The sequence below is a fragment of the Barbus barbus genome (genome assembly GCF_936440315.1).
Source record: "Barbus barbus genome assembly, chromosome: 1".
NCBI lineage: Eukaryota > Metazoa > Chordata > Actinopteri > Cypriniformes > Cyprinidae > Barbus > Barbus barbus.
This window is the reverse complement of record NC_136729.1, coordinates 7,079,051-7,101,683: the sequence shown is the minus strand read 5'-3', so window position 1 is coordinate 7,101,683 and position 22,633 is coordinate 7,079,051. Positions and strand designations below refer to the sequence as shown.

Below are 22,633 nucleotides of genomic sequence, written 5' to 3'. Positions count from 1 at the left end.
TATTTTTGTATTAAAAGAGATTATTTCTTTAATGACTCAACAGCACTGAAGAAACATATTGTAAGCATATTCATTTAAAACAAATAAAACTCCCTCTGACGGTGGTGACAGTGGCCTCATTACAACATACAATTCCGAAATGTATACCACTCAAGTCAATGGCTTCTTGCTTAACAACTTTATTTAACTATTTGGTCCAAAAAATAACAATCCTGAGCACTGTGATAAACATGTTTCAAGGAATATAAGCTACAATTAAGCAATATCTAAAAGTACCACATCCCCATATCATCAAATATAAAAAAATAAGTAAAAAAAAAATCATAGTAAAAAATAGTCATTACCAGTAGGAATAATGATGCATTACTGACATCATCTTAAACTGTCATCTAGTGCCCCCTACTCATAAAATAACTGGACTGTAAACTGTACTGTATATTGGACGTGAAGAACAGATAACAACAATTGTAACAGCACTGTGGCAAACATTCAATAAGAAACATATAGGTTCAATTAGCAATAGGCTATCATTAATAAAAGTACCCCTTAATAATCATCATAAGTACAAAAATAAATCATTACAAGTAGCAATAAGATTTATCACTGACCTCAAATTTAACTGTCATGTAGTGCCCCCCACTCATAAAATAATATAGTCATATTCTTCTGTAAACTAGACTATAAACTGAAATAATAAATGAATAACTACGTCTTACAGTCTCTTTTCCATAAACTGAAATGTTGCAAAATACAGAAAGCATTCTGTGTAAATACCACAAAACACACCTGGCACAATAATAATAATAATAATAATTCAAATGTGAACTCATGTGAGTATTCCCTGACTGATTTACATCACTCCACCACTCATTTAGCTTTATCAGGAAGTATATGGTGTATATGTTTCTCCTCTATGAAGTCCATGACTTCAGCAGACAGGTTGTATATCTCCCTCGTCCTGCTTGCACGACCTGGTGATGACGGTTCCACAAGTTTGACCAGAATATGGTCAAATGGTATGAAGCACATATCCTTTCCCCCTCCTTTTGGATAGAATCGTGTGTTGGGCCCATGAGGGTGGAAAAACTCCACTTCCACATCTTGATGATGAGCGTCCACAGTGACAGCCTTTGCTAACCACCAGTTCTGGTCATAAATGACTGCAAGCCAATCTCCGCAATGAACTACATCAGCAGATAGATCTGTCACTGTCCCGTCAGGACCACTCTTGGTCAGTGGTTCTTGCTCCATTGGCTCTTGCTCACTTTCCTCCCATTCCATTTCCTCCATCAACATTGTCAAAGGACCCAGAGGGGAAGTCGTGGCCTAATGGTTAGAGAGTCGGACTCGTAATCGAAAGGTTGTGGGTTCGAGTCCCCGGCCGGCAGGGATTGTAGGTGGTGGGAGTGAATGTCCAGCGCTCTCTCCACCCTCAATACCACAACTGAGGTGCCCTTGAGCAAGGCACCGAACCCCCAACTGCTCCCCGGGCGCTGCAGCATGGCTGCCCACTGCTCCGGGTGTGTGTTCACGGTGTGTGTGTGTGCATTTGTTCACTACTCACTGCTGTGTGTGTGCACTTGGATGGGTTAAACGCAGAGCACCAATTTCGAGTATGGGTCACCATACTTGACAATACGTCACGACTCACGACTTTACTTTACTTTACTTAACCTTTCCTCTTTTGCATTGGTATAGGACTATCATCCTCGACCTGTACCCTGGGTGTGTTGGCAGTCAACTGGAATATTGTTGTGCTGAAACACTCGCACATCTGTGGCTCACTGCAGAAACAGGACAGTGATCTGCAGTGGATCTCAGAGTCGTTTCGGTGTGTCGGTGTGACCTGGTGGAGTTTCCTTTTTGCTGGTACAGGTTTTAGTGGTTGAGAAAGGAGTGCATCATATGGCTGCATGTCAGCTTCAGTAATGATATAGAGCTTAGTGCTGCAGAGGCTTCTGCCAACCATCTCATGGAAGATGTTCCCATTCACAATGTCATTCCCCCGCAGTATAAGGCTGTCTGCAGTCCTTTTCACAGTTCCTCCAATGCCGTGTGGGGCTCCCTTCCCATGTGAGGCGGGGAAGAAGTTCCAGGTTGTTCTCTTGAAACCTAGAGTTGGAGGGACACTGCAGAGGAGAGAAAAGTTCTTCTTGTTCTTGTATTGCTTGCTGGGGCCGTCTGACCAAAAGTGAATAGTATCAACTTTTGGAAACTTTAAATGAATATCTGTCAGGACCGGTTCCATGTGAGTCCAAATGGCAGACGCATCCTGTCGCTTGGATTCTGATACTGTGCAAAAGCCTGTCTTCTGTTCTTTTGTATAGTACATGCCAGTGTGCAGGTTGAGCTGTGGGAGGTTCTGACCAAAGTGGCATGACTGTACCTCAGAACTATACTTGCATTTCCACGCCTCGGAAAAGTCCACATGCACAATTACTGTGCTATCATTGCACTTCCTGATCATGCTCCTGTACTCTCTTGTCTGGTTCTGAACTGAGCACACGTGTGTTTTTGTTTCGGTCTTCAGTTTGTCTTCATATTATTCTCTCCCAGTGTGCCACTGTGCATCACACGTCTTGTGTTGAAGTGGAGCCCATCTGCTCTTTGATCCTGAACTCGTTCCCATTGCTGCCATTCAACATTGGTCTGGTCTTGCTGTGGTGTGGGAAGTGTATGTTTGTGGAGACACCGGGTGCAGGAGCGCAGAAGACATGCCTCGCTTGTCTGTGAACAGCAGACAAGTTCAAAACTATCCTCCAGTTTGCTAGACTTGACGACACCATTTTGTCTTAGGACTTCAAGCATCAGCTTAGCATTGTCATGGTACTGACATTGGCATGTCTTACGATCGGACGATCTTGGTGCTGTGACATAGAATGGACGTAAGGCACAGAAGGATGAATAACTCTTGGTTCCTTCTTGGTGAACTCCTTGTGGAGGTTCAATACTGTATCAGTCAGAATCATTCTCTGATGCTTTATTTTCTTGCGTGTGATTGTGTCCTGTTTGTCAGTTGTCATTCGTGCTGCATTATGGTAGAAATCCTGAACCTTCTGAGTAATTGTTTGAATGTATGCAGGTTTTTTGTCAGTAAGCCTCCTCTTCCGCAGTGTGTTATATGTTATGCCAAATTGCCTTGTCTGGCGAATGAGCCGATATTTTTTTACAACCTTGCCTGACAGAGTCAAGTTCTTGTGGGCAGACTTGTTTTGTTTCAATTCATGAATGAGTGCGTTGTGGAACAGCAGAGTTTTCTTGATGGAGGGGTTTTTGAGTTGGCTTCCCCGCAGCAGCTGCTCTGTTTTTTTTCTTGGTGATTCTTGTGTTTTTTTATTCCAAGCTTGTTCTCATACCCAACACTTTTTAATTTTGTTTCTATCCTTTGTTACCTCTTGAAGTTTATTTGTCATAGCTTTCATCTCTCTAGAGTATCTTGCTCTTGTTTTCTTTCTTTCCCTTTCACCTGCTATAGCCTGCCTACTCCGAGCTGGCTTGTGTATGGCCTGATCCACTGGACTGTCTGGGGGAGTTTCTGGGGGATTTGAGCCCTTTCTCTTATGTTCTCTTGATACTTGTTGTCTACGTTTCCAAGCCTTTCTTTGACTTCTCTTTTCCCTTTCATTCAAGTCATTTATATTTTTCACTTTCCCTTTCTCCACCCTCTTCTTCCATCTTTGCCTTTCCGTTCTGAGGTATTCCTCCTTTAACTTTGCCTCACTGTGTATTTTCTCTCTCCTCTTCTTTTGATATTCCCTGTTTCTTCTCCTTCTCTCCTCCACAGATAGCTGCTGCCTAGCCATAACTTCCTAAAATACATTACAGGTCATATTGGTATTTATTGTGATCAACAATTATATTCTAGCCTCCATTGAGGACCATTTGGAGGTTTTTGTTACCCCCGTCAGACTGTACGTCACCACCGTCAGACAGAAAACCTGACGGTGGTGACAAAAACCTACTCTTTCACATGATATGCATGAGTTGTTCACATTAGCCATCTTGTTTCCCCTCTGTTGCTAGCTACTTCAGACCTCTTCTTAAAAAGTATACATTTATGTCATAATCTAATCTAATATTTTTTATACAAAATAGACGGTGTTGACATGTTATGGTTGTGACGGTGGCGGTGTCCAAAAATATGAACAAGTTTATGAGAAAATAGCGAACTTACGGGAGCTTGAGTGATCTTGATGCATGCAGTAGAGCTGAAGGTTTGAAAATGGGGTCCTCAGGAATGTAGTCGACCTTGTAGTTGCCTGATTTTATTGCTTTTTATAAATATCTGACGGTGGTGACGAATATGTGGGACACATTTTGAGCAACCACAAAATAATAGTAAATATTGTTCAAAACCCAGTGTTTGTAGTTTTTAATACATAATACAATGTACTCTTTCATGTGGTAAAGATATTATTCAATTCAATTATTACTTTTAGTTTTTTTTAAGTTGAAATGATTACCTCCTATCCGAGGACAACTGATTTTGTAGGCAATGGGCCAGCATATAATCATTAAATAAAAAAATAAAAAATTAAACCTATAAAAGAACCTTACATATTTGCAAAGGACCCCCTGATTATAACCTTGATTCTTTTTATGCATGACAATTGAATTAGCACTTTTCTTAGTGGGACATGTTTTATCCAAATTCCCAAGAATCACTCACACACACACACACACACATAAACTTTTCAGCCAATTTCTGTCTTACCTTTCATTTCAAGTTTTGCAGAAAATTGTACTGAATCAGCTTCAACGTTTTCTGAGAAGTAACTGTATTTATGAGGTTTTTCAATCTGGTTTTAAGTCTGCTCAGCACTGAGTCCGCCCTTTTGAGAGTGTTAAATGATATTTACCTCTCCACTGATTCCGGAGACTCTGCGGTTCTTATTCTTTTAGATTTATCGGCCACTTTTGATAGACCACTCCTCACTATTATCTAGATTGGAGTCTTGGGCAGGTCAAAAAGCTAACGTTCTGAAATGGTTTCAGTCATACCTGTCTGACAGAAAGTTTTTAGTGAAACTGGGTAATTTTACCTCTTCCCCTGCACCTCTGACCTGTGGCCTTCCACAAGGCTCTATTTTAGCTCACTCTCTATTTTCTCTACACATGCTACCTCTGGGTTCTATTCTACGAAAACATGGCATGTATTTTCATTTCTACACAGATGATACTCAAATCTATCTACCAATCAAAAGAAACAATTCCACTGCAATTACTTCTCTTCTGCAATGTCTAGAAGAGGTTAAATTATGGCTAGCCCAAAATGTCCTCTTCCTAAATGAAGACAAGGCAGAGGTAATTGTTTTCAGTCCAAATGAGAACTCTCAAGTGTATAAGCCCTGAGTTAGAAAGTTTATCCATTTTTATATCCTCACGGGTGTGGAACCTAGGTGGCTCTTGTTGACCAGCATTTAAAATTTGATAAACATACCTCTTCTGTTATCGGATCCAGTTTCTATCAGCTTCGTTTACTGTCCAAAATGAAAAACTTTCTCACTCCTAAAACTCTAGAAATGGCTGTTAATGCGTTTGTTACGTCTCGTCTAGATTACTGCAATTCTTTATATTGCAGTATATCTAAGTTTCAAAATTGTGCGTCTTCAGCTTGTTCAAAACGCTGCGGCCAGACTTCTTTTAAAGTGTTGTAAACATGAACACATCATTCCAGTTCTTAGATCTTTACACTGGATGCCGGTTTGTCAGAGAATAGACTTTCAAATTCTCCTCTTTGTATATAAATCCCTACATAACCTAGCTCCTGTCTACCTCTCTGAACTTCATCTCTACACTCCGTCTAGAAGCGTCAGATTAGATTTAAGCGTAGAGGGGAGCGTGCATTTGTAGTGGCAGGGCCACGACTTTGGAATACCCTGCCTTTAGAGATTAGAATGGCCCCTTCGCTGTCTGTTTTTAAGTCCTTGCTAAAAAAAAATTGTTTTCCTTAGTGTATTGACTACTATGATATGGTAATTTGTAATTTTTAAACGGGTTGTATTAAATTTTTTTCTGGTCTGTTTTCTGTGTATGTGGTATAATCTTGCTCTTCTGTAAAGCACTTTTGTCAGCATGGTGGCTGTTGTAAATGTGCTACACAAATAAAATGAACTCGAACTTTCCCCCTTAAACATACCAAAATGTGTTGCAAAATATGGTAAAACTAGTGCTTGTATGTATGTATGCATGTATGCGTGTGTGTGTGTGTGTGTGTGTGTGTGTATGTATATATATATATATATATATATATATATATATATATATATATATATATATATATATATAAATAAATATAACATCTATCTATATCTAACACTAGCGTTCCCTGTTCTTTTTCTATTTTATCTACTTGTTTATTTTTATCATATTTATATGCTGCTATATGTATGTATGAACAGATATTTTTATGCAAGTATGAACTAATTACTGAGCCCTGAATGACCTTTTTCAGCCATTGCGCCACGTCCAGACATGGATCTGGATCCGGTTCTCTCATCACACCACTAAAGAGGAATAGTCCATTACTGTAATTAAGCTTATGGAGACTAGAGCGCCAGTGGGCAGCACAGTCACACAAAGCCAATGATGGGATCGTTCTCACCTGGCCGGAGAAGGGAGGTCGGCTTCCTGTCCAGGACACCTGGCCGGCGTTGATCTGCCGGGAGATCTGGGTCAAGTTCTGTCCAGCTGAACTGGCTGTCGACTGGATGTCATTGACTCCTGGGACGTGGATCACAGATGAGCTGAAAGACACACGCACATAATTATCTGTAAAACATCTGAAGCCATTTTCAACCAAGTACGATGCTTGATTACAGACCCATTTACACCAATGCTATTTTAGCATCTTTGATATGCTATCATATTAATATTTTGAATTTGATATTTTTTTATATTTTCTGTCTTCATTTTAATGTTAGAAGTTTTGACATTTTTATCATTTTTTATTAATTATTATTCATTAATAAAATAATAATTATATTTCTATATTTAGCTATATATATATATATATATATATATATATATATATATATATATATATATATATATATAAAAAAGCATCTACCTTAAAATAAGCCCCTAAATCATGACAGGCCTCGACATTTTGGTGGCAGGTGGCATTTTGAAGCCCGTCTAAAGTATGATGTGAGTGATGTAAAAATGAACTATATTTACTCTGTAAAATGTCTTCTTCAAAATCACATAGCGTAAGCATTTTAACGCAATGACGACACAGTTTTATGGGCAACAAGAAAATTGTGACTAACAAATGTTCTCAATTCATCTACCATTCACTCCAAAGACATATTTTGTAGACAGCCATAATTAACATTCTTCTGTAATATACTGTATAATATATCATTCCAGGAAAGTAACAACAAACACTACATATATTTTAAAAGTTTATTAAGTATTTTATTAAGTTTAAGTACAAAGACACAATAAAAACAATAATATTCTGAAATATTACTACAATTTTCTATTTAAATATATATTCAAACGAATTAAAATTATTCCTGTGATGCAAAGCTGAATTTTCAGCATCATTACTCCAGTCTTCAGTGTCACATGACCCTTCAGAAATTATTCTAATATGCTGATTTTGAGATGTGCTGCTTAATATTTTTGTGTAAACTGATACATTTTTAAAGATTCTTTGATGAATAGAAAGTTTAAAAGAACAGCATTCATTTGAATAAATATGTATGTCTTTACTGTCACTTTTGATCAATTTAATGAATCCTTGCTGAATAAACGTATTAAAACAACTGAACCCAAAGTTTTGAACAACATCGTATCAGTAACGTTTTTTGTGATTTTGCATGTAAAAACTGTGCTATTCATAACTTTCAGTCACGTCACCGGCTCGAAGACCTGGAGGGCAAAACATTCATAGAACTGCAGCACAAGCCTGTCAATTTTCCATCTGTTTCACAGCCGCAAATATTTAGATCACCTCTCAAAAGAATAAAAAAAAAGGTATGTGAACAAAATGCAAGTTTTGGTCTTTTGCAATCCATATTAGACACCAGCGGCAATATTTCAATAATTAAACAGTGCGACAAACACTTAAAGTGTTTGTAAAAACACTTAAAGTGCCTTAATATATTTAAAACAGTAATATTAAAATATAAAAATTCCGTAATCTCTACAGTTAATGATGCATAGTTTACAAAGGCAAGCAGATGAGGCCGGAATATGAACGCAATCCGCTTAATGGTTCAGTGTTTTCTTTCTAATGGTTTTCAATGGGAAAACCATTTAACGTGAAACTTTGCACATTGCGTTTATATTCTGGCGTTATCGGCTTCCCTGTACAAAATATATATCATCAATAAGATGTTTAGTGAATCTCGCCTTTAATATCTACGTTTTACTACATTACTACTTAAATGCAATCTACATAAAAATAACTGGCGTTCAGTGGAGCAAAGCTTCATTTTGCCCTCCAGGTGGCCGTTCCTATAAGGGTGTGACGTCACGTGAAACCTATTAATTGGTGCGTCTAGAGTTGTATTCTGCATTAAAGCAATCAAATGATCCATACCTGAAGCTTTTGCCGGAGTGTCCTGGCTGGAACGGGCTGCCTTGAGAGTATAACTGCTGGCTGCCAGCAGTGGACGACGGCACCATCATCTTCTTATCAGCTAAAGAAAACCCCCACCAAAAAAACACAGATCCTTATCGAGCTCACACTGAATGACTATATTTAAGAAAGACGACACAGTCACACATCACAGCAACATCTTTAAAAAGAAAAGCGGAACAGAGTCAAACTACAGACCAAAGGCATGTAAACTTATCAGAATTGCCCAGATTGAACCAGCTAATGACCCTAAACAACTGGCTTTGACCAGCTAGAAATCTGGGCTTCATGTGATTATGCTGGAATTTCTGAAGGTTGTCATAATATCTACCAAATGCACCAATCACAGATTGTATACACTTCATATCAAGCACTAAAATAGCGTACAAACTCAAGTTGGCAGACATGTGCGGGTTGTGTAATTACATTAAGCAAAATTACAGTAAATTGCATGTTTAGATTGAAATCAGTGTGTTATGCAGTGTTACTCAGATGTGATATCTGTGTTTACATACATCCAGAGATGCCAGTGTACATGTCGCTGAAGCGTGGGTCTCTCTCCTGCGAGAAAAGGGAATCGGTTTTGTTAATGGTCTTTCCTGCCTCGTGAACGCCGGCTGGGATGCTGGCAACTGGCACCTGTGAACATCAACAAGAGCAGGTCTGTTTGTGATTGACATTTCAACTCATGAAAACTGATTAAAAATGCTAATAAATGCAAAATTAGAAATTAAATAAAAGCCACAATGAACACAAACCACAAAACTTTACTTAAAGTATGAAACAGGCCTTTAAAAAAAGAACATATTTCCTTACATATTAACAATCGGTATATACAATTTATCGTATAATGAAAATATCTAGAATAATATGTTGTGTTTATATATTACATTATATTGTATACGTTGAATAATACACAAGGAACTGTTTTTTTCATACTGAAAAATGTGATATTTACGTACATATATTAATGCATATTCAATAATACACTTAATAATAAACAGATGTACATGTAATTAAATATGTTCCGGTGTGTATAAATATTAACAAATATGTAGTGTATGTGTGTGTATAAATTATATTTTCCACATAATTGTGCACATATATTGCACATATGTAATATAATCCTAAAATGTTCATATTTGTTTCCAGTAAATTATTTTTTCTTATATACCATCACACACATTCTCATATATGAAATGTGTAACTATTCAAACAATAAAGGGAAATAAATGCTTATTAAGTAAACCTATGCATTAATTTATGAAAGAGAAATTAATTAACTGAGATCTTCAATAAAGCCATTACATGTAAACATTTCTACCCACTTCAACATAAAAACTTAAGTTCAGTTGCTGCTTTAAAGTTTTAAGTACAGTCTACTTGGTTGTACAAGTCATTTCAAACTTAAATTACATTAAATCGACTACATTAAATCAAGTTAAATTTCATAAAACATATAAAAAACATAAGTTGCCATGATTAACTGACCATATCATTCTTATTAACAGTGTACATGCAAAAGTGCCATCTGAAATGTTCTTCTAAAAATAGCATTTTTATCAGGCACCTATATTTATGTTCAGTTATTTCACTTTTATTGCATAGAAATTGATCTATACATTGCCATTACAGTAAAATTACTGAACCTAAACATAGGAGCCTGATAAAAATGCTCATTTTAGATGAACATTTCAGACGACACTTAGACGGCTTTTGCATCTGAACTCTTCATATATTTTTATATGTATCATCCATGACTTATGCATATACTGCAGTGTATTGAAAAATACAAGCACTAGTTTCCCATATATGGAAATGTATTATTTCATATAATCACATTATATTATTTTCCAATATATTCCCATATATTTTTGTTTTGTAAGGGCAAATGCAGGAATCATTAATGACGGTCACTTTCTAACACTTTCTAAATTGCAGACAGGCGTTAAACACTCACAGACTGTAAACGCTGATGGGTGCTACCCAACATCCCATGTGTGAGACGTTGTCTGTTTTCAACAAACAATCCTCTCTGCTTTATTAAGACTGACTCAAATGAACCCTTTAACAAAAACAACATATGATATAACATAACAAAATCAACACTTATGACTAAAAGCAATGTGTGTTAAGTTGTAAAAGTTGTTAAAGAAAGATAAAGACGGAGGGCATATACCAAATGTGTGACTTCACCTCATAACTATGGCCTATTTTTGTAGCACAGATCCACAGAGGGGGAGTTAACGCTCCATGGCTGAAATGACTACAATTATGCAGATTCTCTATCGCATTTATCAGTCATTAGCCACGGTAGCATACAATGCCGTTTCAGCATGCATCTCATCCACAAAGCATCAAGTGCACAACAGTGACCTCACACTTAGCACTGGAATCGATTCTGGATGATTAAGAATCATTTTTTTTACAGGGTTTACAGACTTCTGAAGACTCAGAACGCTGCCTTTAGAGTTGGAGATGAGGAGGGCCTGAAGACAGCTAGGGCCAACCTTTCCCGCGGCATCAGAGAGGCCAAGAGACAGTACTCCAGGAGGATAGCCCATCGTTTCAGCGACAGCAGAGACACTCGGAGCCTGTGGCAGGGGATACAGACCATCACGGACTACAAGCCCCCACCACAGACCTGTGACAGCACCATCCACCTGCTGAACGAGCTGAATGCCTTCTTTGCTCGCTTTGAGGCACAAAACAGCACCACTGCACAGAAGACTCCACCTCCTCCCGGCGACCAGGTGATGATGCTGTCCCCGGACAGTGTGAGGAGATCCCTCAGCAGGATCAACGCACGCAAAGCTCCGGGTCCTGACAACATTCCTGGGCGTGTACTGAGAGACTGTGCAGTGGAACTCACTGATGTCTTCACAGACATCTTCAACATCTCACTAAATCAGGCTGTTGTCCCCACATGCTTCAAAGCTACCACCATCATTCCAGTCCCGAAGAAGTCATCTCCATCCTGTTTCAATGACTACCGTCCAATAGCACTCACTCCTATTTTCATGAAGTGCTTCGAACGGCTAGTCATGCACCACATCAAGTCTGCCCCCCCCCTCCCTGGACCCCTTCCAGTTTGCATAAAGGTCCAACCGCTCGACCGATGATGCCATCGCCACTGCCCTCCACCCAGCCCTCACACATCTGGACAAAAAAGACTCATATGTCAGGATGCTGTTCATAGACCTCCTCGGACCATCAACGGTGCGACTGTGGAGAGAGTGAGCAGCACCAAGTTCCTGGGTGTGCACATCACAGAGGACCTCTCCTGGACTAACAACACTGTAGCACTGGCCAAGAAAGCACAGCAGCTTCTCTACTTCCTCCGCAAACTGAGAAGAGCCAGAGCCCCTGCCCCCATCATGTGCACCTTCTACAGAGGCACCATCGAGAGCATCCTAACCAGCTGCATCACTGTGTGGTATGGTGCTTGCAACGCATCCTGCCGCAAGTCACTTCAGCGCATAGTGAGAGCAGCTGAGAAGATCGTTGGTGTCTCTCTCCCCTCCCTCCAGGACATTTACAGCACCCGTCTCACCCGCAAAGCCCTCCGCATTGCAGGTGATCCCACCCACCCGACACACAGCTTCTTCAGTCTGCTGCCATCAGGGAGGAGACTGCGGAGTCTCCAGGCGAGGACCAGCAGACTGAAGGACAGCTTCATACATCAGGCTGTCAGGAAGCTGAACTCCCTCCCGTCCTTGCCCCCCCCCCTCCCCTTTTTTACCACATGCAACATTGAACTCTGACACTATGAGCCCCCCCCTCACCAACTTAAAAACTGTGACCAGCACCTGTGACTTGTGCAACATTGGACTGATCACTACCTCATCCAGCATTGACTGCAAACTACCTCTTTGGATAGTCTGATACAAGGACTGTTCTCCCTACTGACAAGCTCTTCTTGCACTACACATATATCTGCACAGTTTTTGAATGGGCCGCCTCTTGTTTGACATGTTGGTCAAATGGCCTCATGGATGGGCCTTAGCCAATAAAAGCGGCCATCTATTCCAGACCTTCAGCTGTCAGTCTGGAGTCTACATGTATGCGAGACTACATAGCCTCTAGACCTCTGTTCTCATGAAAAAAGACAGGACATTTCAGTTGACAATATGGGACCTGTAAACATTACAAATTCAGATTTGAAGCAAACAAGCATTTGAAAATCTGGAAAACAGACCTAAAGTTGGCATGAAATGGAAGTTGCAAAAGACTTTATTTCTAGCTTAACAAACAAGAAAATAAAAGTAGAGCGAAACTTCTTTCGTTTGTTGATTGCTATGTAAACAGTGAGCATTGTATACCGGAATAGAGGCAGAAATTACTGCAATTTGCTTTTATATGTCATCAAGTGAACATAGGATGAGCAAGTTATGACTATTTGAATGAAGATGACTTTTTTTTGTCATAAATGCATAAATGCATGGATGAATTGTTGCATGCAAAAAACATTAAAAAATAATGTTTAATTTTGATTTCATGCTGGCTTTGGATTATTTTATGAGATAATGAAATACACATCCCATGAAGCATTGCAAATGACAATTTAATGAGAAACAACAGTGTACAATATACAATAGTGTAATATAACTGTTTATCTTTTCACTTATTAGTATAGAAAGAATGTATTTTACTAGTTGTCTAACATGTTTTTTGTTTGTTTATTTTTAATGCCACACCAGCTTCTTTGCATATTTTCATTATAAAAACTTGGGTTGCTAAAATTACAATTTTAATAACTTTAAAGTATTAACTTTAATGTAAATAAAATATTTAAGAACATGTTTTTCTTAAAATGTATAAAATTGACTGAATGAACCTTTTCAAGGGTGTCAACAGAATAAAACATCTTTGATACACAAAACAGAAAAGCTAAAGGATCAGATCAGGCTAATGCTTGTGAAAAAAAAAATGATGTAGCATCTCAATATATCAACTGTTTCTCCTAGACAGCAATGAGATTAAACAGAGAACAAAACGGAGACTTCTTCAAAAAGAGGAAATTAAATTCATTAAAATAAATAAATCAATAAATAAAATTAAAATTAAATTCAATTCAATGAAAATAAAAATAATCATTTAGATAATGCAATAGTCATCCCTACCATACACAGGACAAATGGTTTGGAGAATCAAATATTTGATCTTTTTTAGCACACAATTATTTGTTTTGATTTATTTATTTTTATGATTTATTTAAAAACAGAAAAATTGGTGTACAGTTTTTGTAGATTTAGAGAAACATCACAGATCTCAATATCAACACTGCTCATCAAATGAAGACCAAATAATCTGAGCTGCTATTCACATTCATTTCATAACTCTATTTAGTACAGAGTATATATAGTATGACAACAATCATCTAAGACAAAGCCGATGAAACACATAGTGTTAACTCCATTAAGTCTCTGGAGCTATTAAACAGCACTTCTGGAGAATAAAATGTTCCTCTGGGAGCTTCATTGGCTGATATTCAATTTGAAGTATAAATCTAAAACAGCTTCAGCTGTGACACTGATTTAAGAGGGACTTGCATTTAAAATGAAGGAGGATAAATTATACGTACTACACCAGCTAAAGAGAGTAATGCACCTGTAAGGGTTAGGAGACTAAATGATGGACTGAGAGAAAAGTGTGTGTGTGTGTGTGTGTGTGTGTGTACGCACCTGCGAAAGGTCATAAGCAGTCAGTCCGTCTCTCTGGTGAACCTCCAGCTCAGCCTGCTGTTGCTGCTGAAGCTGCCTGCATTAAAACAAACACAACACACAACTTTAACATCAACACCTGCTGTTTATCACACTCCCCAAGAGTAAAAGCATCATTAACTGCTCATGTAGATTACACGCATATATACCAGTCAGATAAACGACCCCAAATGAATATTTGGTTTCAGTGAAAACAGATCAATCATTTGCGTAACACTCCAATCCATATTCTTTATACATTGCCTAAGTTCATCAAAGCCAAAAATCAGCCTTGGTGAAATAGTGTGGTAAATTACATGACATTATGATGAATTTAGCACATGCTTTTTAGCACACACATTTCACTACAGCAGAACACTACTTCTAGAGTTTGAACCTAAAACCTTTGGGTTGCCAGACAGAAAATTGTATCACTAAGCCACAGAATCTATATTCAATCATAAAAATAATCTATTTACAATAATATAGTACATAATAGAGTATTACATAATATACATGATCTACTGTCTACGTATGCAGCTGTATAGGCAGCAAATAGAAAACTGTGTGCATGATTTTAATAATACTTGCTTTTACAATGTAGCTGTGGTAATGACAAGACCAATAAGCACTAAATAGATAAAAATAACATTATTTATTAATATTTGTAATAGTATTATTATAAATAATAATAATAATACACAGATACTCGTAAAAATTGTTATAATAACATTCGCTTTTAGCATGTAGCCATGCTACTGATATCATCAGTAATCATCATCATCATCTTAATAATCATGGATGTAATAATATTTCATATAAAATGTAAATTTTTTATTATTAGTTGTATTTGTTATTGTTGTGTTTGTTAATAATAACAACAACAACAACACCCAATCTTATAACATGAATACATTAATAATAATAATAATAATAATTATTATTATATAAATAATTATAATTATAATTGAGTACGTTTAAATTAATAACAACAACAACTATCCCTATTCCTATAATATTAATTTATAATTTTTAATTTGTATTATAATTACTATTGTTATAGCACTAACTATATTATATAATAATAATAAATAATAATTTAATAACAGTTTAAATTAATAATGACAAAAACAAACAAACAATTATTCAAATGATTACTGTAATAATGAATAATAACAATATTAATAATAATAATAATAATAATACACAGCACATACAAATACTGCATTGTCCATTTTAAATTAGCCCGAGCTTGAAAAGAATATATTTCCAATCAACATTTCTCGCACTTCATCTGCCATCTTTGGTGGACTAAAAGACAGTGAGCATGTCGCAGTGCACTATAAGGTTGTGCTCTCCACAAAGCAGACATGCACTGGTTTCTCAGCATAATCACACAGCCTGCCTTTTGAGTCAAAAATGCATCTTTGATGCGTTAAAATCCTGCCTACGTGGGCAGCTCACTAGGTTTGGAACCAAGATTTTAAAACCGATTCTCTGGCCGCTTTTGAGCTGAATGGAAATTCTCTTTTGAGAAGCAACGATGTCTTTGTTCAGTTTCACTATCAATAAGATGTGCCATTGAGCTTCAAATATACCTGCAAATTAAATAAGGGCTGCTTTCCTTATCTAAAGGAAAGCATATTACCTCAAAACAAAAACAAAAAACCTATTAAATCAAGAGCTGGTAGGAAATTGCCCATGAAAACACACACGGAGGCAGACATTAGCGGTCTGAAATGCACGCACACATTCTGGGATCACACCAGGACACCTGGAGCAACAGAGGATTGAGATGGATCAAACTCAAAACATTGAACTGCATTTGAACTTCTTGAGGACAGAAAGAACGGAGGGGAAAATCTGAAACAAAAATGCAAAAAGAGCAAAAACATCCAAGCATCCAAGTTTCCAGAGGAACCCAAACTCTCCCCTGCCTCCCTCTGCAATTAACTCACTACGTCTCTAAATGTGAAAAACCATTACAGAATGCCACAGCGCTCTCATCTCAGCATGGGAAATCATGAGCCGGTAACGTGCCACCGGTGATGTTTCTGAATGGGAAGAGTCTCAGAGGACGCGAGTGTGAGAGCGAGACCTGGCCAAATCCCCGGAGCACCTACGGGACAGATCACGGTTGTCATGGTAACAAAGGAGACGTGAGCAGCGCAAAACTGGACCGTGCATGCTGAGAGAGATGGATATAAATGGAGACAGCGGAGAGACTGAGAGAAAATAAGAGACAAGAGAACAGCATGTACCGACTGATTATTTCCAGAAACTCAGCATCTTTGCCGAAACACACAGAGACCAACATGAATGTGTGTTTTGAGGGAAATTTTTCCTGAATTAGGGTCATACCCAACAAACACTGACATTTTTTTGGTAATATAATACAAAAAACAGTCTTCTACTACTGAATAAAATGAGAAAATGAAAGGAAATAAAATAATAAAACATATGACAAAAGATTTGGAGAATGGATGAATTATATTAGGATGAATAATCTTAATTTCTATACACAGGAAAATGTATTTTTATTGCACAAAATTAAAAGATAGAAAAACTAAATAAATGCAAAAATGGATGGACGGATGATAATCAGGCAAAATCTTATTTTTTATAAACAGAATTATCTTTATTGCTTAAAAAGTCAAACCAAAACAACAACAACAAAAATCTGAAATCGGCTCCAGCATCCCCATAACCCTGCACAGGACAAGAGATTTGGAGAATAGATGGATTATAATTAGACAAAATGATCTTAATTTCTAAAAAAAAAAATTATAATTAACATGGCTGGTGAAGCAGACTCAAACGCATGCTCTTTCTAACCATTCTCAATGGTTAAGCAAGTGAAACAGTTCTGCACACTCACATCCAAAACACAGATGCTGTTGGTCTTGTGGAAGTGACTTATGCTATAATTGGGCTGCATAGTGAGACAGAGCATCACCTTCCCTTCATTGGCACTTCAACAGAACAAACTTTCATAACAGGAGTTCCATCTTTACTAAAAACTGCATCTGGATCAGTTTCTGTCTGTCTGAAGGAAGAATAAATAACTTTGGCAAACAGTATTTTAGTTGTGAAGCTGGTTTTCCACACAAAACTGTATTTATGGTTTCATGTCAGCCAAGTCCATTTCAAGTGCATTTGTCTTTCTAGGCTGTACACTCTTTACTTTCATCCAGCAGCTTTGACGGTGGCGTGATCTGTGTGTCTGTCTGGCGCCTATAACAAAATATTGAATCTTTTGTTTCAGAATTGCTAATGATCTGTCTGTTTGTTCTGGGGATCTAAAAGCTGTACGTCCTTTATATGGAGACGTCTGTAGATGGATATCTAGGTTTTGTGGTGGTGTGGCATTACACTTAAAGCACACAAAGACTGGAGATTCAAACCCTAGATGAACCCCAGTGATTCATTACCATCCCCTTCAACAATACGGCTTACAAGACAAACACGGCTGGTCATTTTTAGGCCAAACAATAGAGCTACAAACAAATCTTTATTTTTTTTTTAGCCTGTTGTTGAGATGGACCCATAATTTCAACAATCAGACTCTGTAAAATAGTAATAATATGCACTACATGCAATACCATCCAACTGGTAAAAACGTTAAAGAAATGAATGATTTTATTGATCACAGATGCATTAAATTAATCAAAATTGACATTAAAGACATTTATAATAATATGAAATATTTTTCAAATAAATGCTGCTATTTTGAACTTTCTATGCATCGATAATAGTGATTTTTTTTAAATAGTTTTCAACACTGATAATAATCAGAAAAGTTTCTTGAGCAGTGAATCAGCAATCATCACGTGACACTGAAGACTGGAGTAATGATGCTGAAAATTCAGCTTTGATCAAAGCAATAAATTACATTGTAAAATATATTTAAATAGAAAACAAATATTTCAAAATGTAATATTTTTTTCCTTTTTTTTAACAGTATTTGTGATCAAATAAATGCCAGCCTTGCTGAGCATAAGAGATTCTTTCAAAAAGAAAACCCTTTTGAACAGTAGTGTATATTTTCACTAAAACCTTTCAAAGCATGCAGCAGCATTCAGCAAATAAACCACTGAATCGATATTTCACTGAAATGCACAGTTCTAATATAGGAATTTACAGAAATGAACTGAGCTTCCAGACTATATCTGCATTTTTTATACCGATTTTATATAGTGATAATCTTCCCTTTCACAGAAACTCCGAAATCTCATGTGCAGTTGCATCGAGACTGACATAATTAACACCAAACATCATTAGTTCTCGTCTATGATCAAATATATAGAATGAAGAATGAGATTTGAGAGCCACCACACAAGGGATTCTCCATAAATAACCTAAATTAGATGTCAGAACTTGAATATAGAGCACATGAACTACTTTTATGGTGTTTTTGGAGCTTGACAGATGATTATAAATGGTCATTGTGCAGGAAGAGCTGCATGAAGATTTACATGGAATGACAACATAAGTGAAAGTAAATAATGCCTGAATTGTCATTTTCTTAATCAATTCCTTTAAACGGCGCATGTCAGTCTGTAACACTGAGCATTTGGCTCCGTTTATGCTCTTTACGTCTTATCTGCTTACCTACCACTCGGTCTATCTGAGGGGTGAGTGTTTATCGCTCTCTCAATGCCCTCTCTCAGCCGCAGCGTCACTGTCTATTCTGCAGGCAGTTTGCCAGTCTCATCTCACCAATACCCGCTGGTCTTATTATTTACCCATAATCTCAATACGGAGAGAATGACATCTAATGTGAGAAAGCTTTGTTTATTTCTGCCCATTTTTCTGGATATCCGTCACGCTGGGATTTCTTGGCTTGTGCGCTGCAAAAACTCATTCGCTTAATCAGTATTTCTGTCTTGTTCTCCAGTAAAAATATCTAAACGCCCCTAAAACTATATTTAATAGATTTTACATTTAACAGATATTAAAAGTCATTTTCAGAAAATGTATCTTGAATTAAGCTTGTTATTCTTATGCGATTGGTGAATTGTTTTTTCTTGTTTCTCCCTCTGAATGTTTATGATACAATGCACAAAAAAGTAAATCAGAGTCAAATCAATCTGTCATTAGCCAAACACAGTATCAGTTTAGTTTAATTTAGTGTTATTATAACTATAACTTTAATAAAAACTAAAACCATAAAAGCATTTTTTATCTAACATAAAATGCACAAAATAAAATACATTTTAAACATAAATGAAAACATATTAAATTAAAACATAAAAATAAAAATTATAATTTCAATCATGTTTAATTTAATGTACTAAAATAACTAACATTGAAATAACAAAAACTTTTGTAACATTATAAATGCCTTTACTTTAGATATATATCATTCAAAAATGACCAAAAATTACTGCATATTTTTGTAGAAATCGTGACTTTTTAGGTGTCTTTGATGAAAAAGTTCAAAAGAACAATGTTTATTTCAAATAGAAATGATAAATTGTCATTATAAAATGTATTTACTGCCACTTTCAATCAATTTCATGCATCCTTGCTGAATAAAATAATTTCTTAAAAAAAAATGTAATTAAATCGTACTGACCCCAAACTTACAAAAACTATATACACACATTATATTATTATACACACAAAAAAAAAAACTACTAAAAATCCCCAATATATATATATATAGTGGCGGGAGGAGCAAACGACAGACAACGTGGGCGTGGCGTCAGACCTCGGAGAGGTTTTTATTAAACAATAATCAAAATAAAGTGTCCAAAGGGGGTAAAAAGTGTCCAAAATAAAACAGGGAATCAGGGGGCTGTTCCATAAAAGACACTAAGAAAAGCGGGGATTAAAGTCCAAAACCTGACTTGAAATAACCTAACAAATGAATCGGGACTAAAGCGGTTCCATAAACGACAATTCAAGTTGACGCAATCTGACTAATGCTATCCAGGTTCAGTGAGTCAGGATAATGTGACATACACGCTTAATCTGAAGCAGCCCTTAATGTCGATCATGGATCAAATCGATCCACCATAGCAAACAGCGAATATTTGTGCTGTTTAACGCATTTGAAACATTGTGTTTTCCTCAGTGCATAACCGATACATCACAGGTATATTTTTTACATCTGTAAATGTCAGAAAGCCATGCAAATATATCCATTTAGCTGTCAGGAGTGGGCGGGGCTTATGCGAGAGAACGAGCGCCGCGGCGCGCATGCGCGCTACACAGACGGAGCAGAATAGAATACTAGCGCAAGAATTCTGAATAAAATATACATTCTGCTAAAATATTTGTTGTTGGACATTAAATGTGAAACATAGAATTTTACTACATATAAGTGTATTTTTATGATAGCAGCAACTGTTAATCACTAGCTCAAATGAGTTAAATGTGTGTTCCTCTTATCAGTTAAAATGTACTCTGATTTCTATTATAAATTTACATTTTTAATTCAGTGATTTGAACTTTTGATTGTGTTTTTATGCTTTAATGCTTTAAAGAGACATTTTAGATTGTAGTGTTTTAATGTTCTAATAACCATAAAAGGTACAGCTGTCATAAATTCAGATAGAAAGGCTGCATGGCTAGAAACTTCTGATCAACTTCTGATTTAACCATGTTAAAATGTCATTCGCCAACATTTTGGGCACAATACATTAAATACAGTTGGTTGTAGCCTATTTTTTATTTATTTGATTATTTGAGGTGTATTTTCTGTATACTTTTATTTTTGGACTGATAATAAATTAAACTGACTGTATGTGAGAGAGTCAGTGGTAATATCGATGCGTTCCTATTGGTCAGTGTTAGAGGAGCTCAGCTTAGCCGGACAGTTAGCCTGCTCCGGACCAAGTTAGTTTGCCAGCATAAGTTGCCGGGGTAACTGAGTTTGAACTTTTTTAAGTTTGATTTATGAAACCGAATCTACCAAAAATAAGCCTGACTAACCGAAATAAGCCTGGCTTATACTCTAATCTTGGTTTATGGAACAGCCCCCTGGTGTCCTCGTCGTGCTACGGGGTTCGTGAAGGAGGGCAGTGTTCGGGAAGGACGGGTCCAGGTAAGGGGCGGAGTCTGGTGGCCGCACACGCTCCCCTCTCGGGACCGGGGCGCGTGGGTCGGCGGCTTCTTCTGAGCGGCATCATCCATCCCTTGCCCGCGGCGCTTCCGGGGGATAGAACGGCCCGGCATCCTGGCCCGTCAGCCGTCAAACGGGTGCGGAATTCCACCCATACTCTACGGGTCCGGCAGCTCACGTCTCCGGTGGTGCGGGAATCCCTCAACGCTCCCTTCCTGGACCCGCGAGGACACCAGCATGCATGCACGGGGAAGAGACCGGTCTCCCGAGGAGAGGCACGCTCGGCATTTAAATGGCGGCGGTGATGAGGCTCTATTCACATCAGGTGCGCCTCATCACACGCCGCCAGCCCTGGCTGTTTCAGCGCCCCTCCTCTCACACACACCCACTCCCGTCTGGAGCCTGGTGAAGGGCGGCGAATACGGGACGGGGCGGTGATGATAATAAGGGGGGAGGCAGCCGACTCGTCACAATATATATATATATATATATATATATATATATATATATATATATATATATATATAAATAATATATTCACACAGGGCCATGTGGGTTTGGATTTTGTTTTCCCTTCATAATAAAAAACTTCATTCAAAAACTGCATGCTGTGTTTACTTGTGTTATCTTTGATTAATATTTAAATTTGTTTGATTATCTGAAACATTAAAGTGTGACAAACATGCAAAAAAAAAAAAAAAAAAAAAATCAGGAAGGGGGCCAACACTTTTTCACACCACTGTACATGTATATAACAGTATCTCAATGACACTAAAATAACATTACACAACACCTTTCATTTTACTGTTACTCGCCTCACATTCACGTCATGCCATAAAATCTCAATGAGAACACAAACTCAAAAGAGACAAAAAAAAGACTCCACCTCCCTCTGAACCTTCATCTGTTGATATTGCTTTCTGAAGATGATTTACACACAATTTAATTTCTTATTTTGCAATTCTTGGGTTTTTTTGGTTTATTTTTGTGAAACTAATCATTTTCTCATCCAATTTTACTTAAGGCTTTTGTTAGGCTGCATTAATTAGATCAACCGGAACCGAGAACACTCCCCATAACACGATGTACTCGTTACATCATAAGTAACTAATATTTGTCTGTTTCTATTCTGTTTCTCAGTCCGTGTCCGGATCAGATGGTGGATCGGCGCCGGGAGCATGGTGCATGTGGCCCTGATCGTCGGCGGAGGCCGGACACCTGGATGAGCCCCGGGGACATATCCCCAGTCACCGTACCCACCCGATCCAGTCC

The 22,633-nt window shown here is 37.5% G+C and overlaps 1 protein-coding gene across 2 annotated transcripts in view; it reads right to left on the bottom strand.

Annotated features, from left to right (window-relative positions):
• Window positions 1–22,633, bottom strand: part of LOC306857216 (aryl hydrocarbon receptor nuclear translocator 2-like) — a 95,091-nt gene that overhangs the window by 14,558 nt on the left and 57,900 nt on the right. For both annotated transcript variants that reach the window (XM_079397038.1, XM_079397039.1), the window contains 4 exons: window positions 14,275–14,350; window positions 9,106–9,229; window positions 8,552–8,651; window positions 6,605–6,746 (listed from right to left, as the gene is read on the bottom strand). In XM_079397038.1, the coding sequence (XP_079253164.1) occupies window positions 6,605–6,746; window positions 8,552–8,651; window positions 9,106–9,229; window positions 14,275–14,350 (442 nt within the window). The remainder of the gene's footprint in view (window positions 1–6,604; window positions 6,747–8,551; window positions 8,652–9,105; window positions 9,230–14,274; window positions 14,351–22,633) is intronic.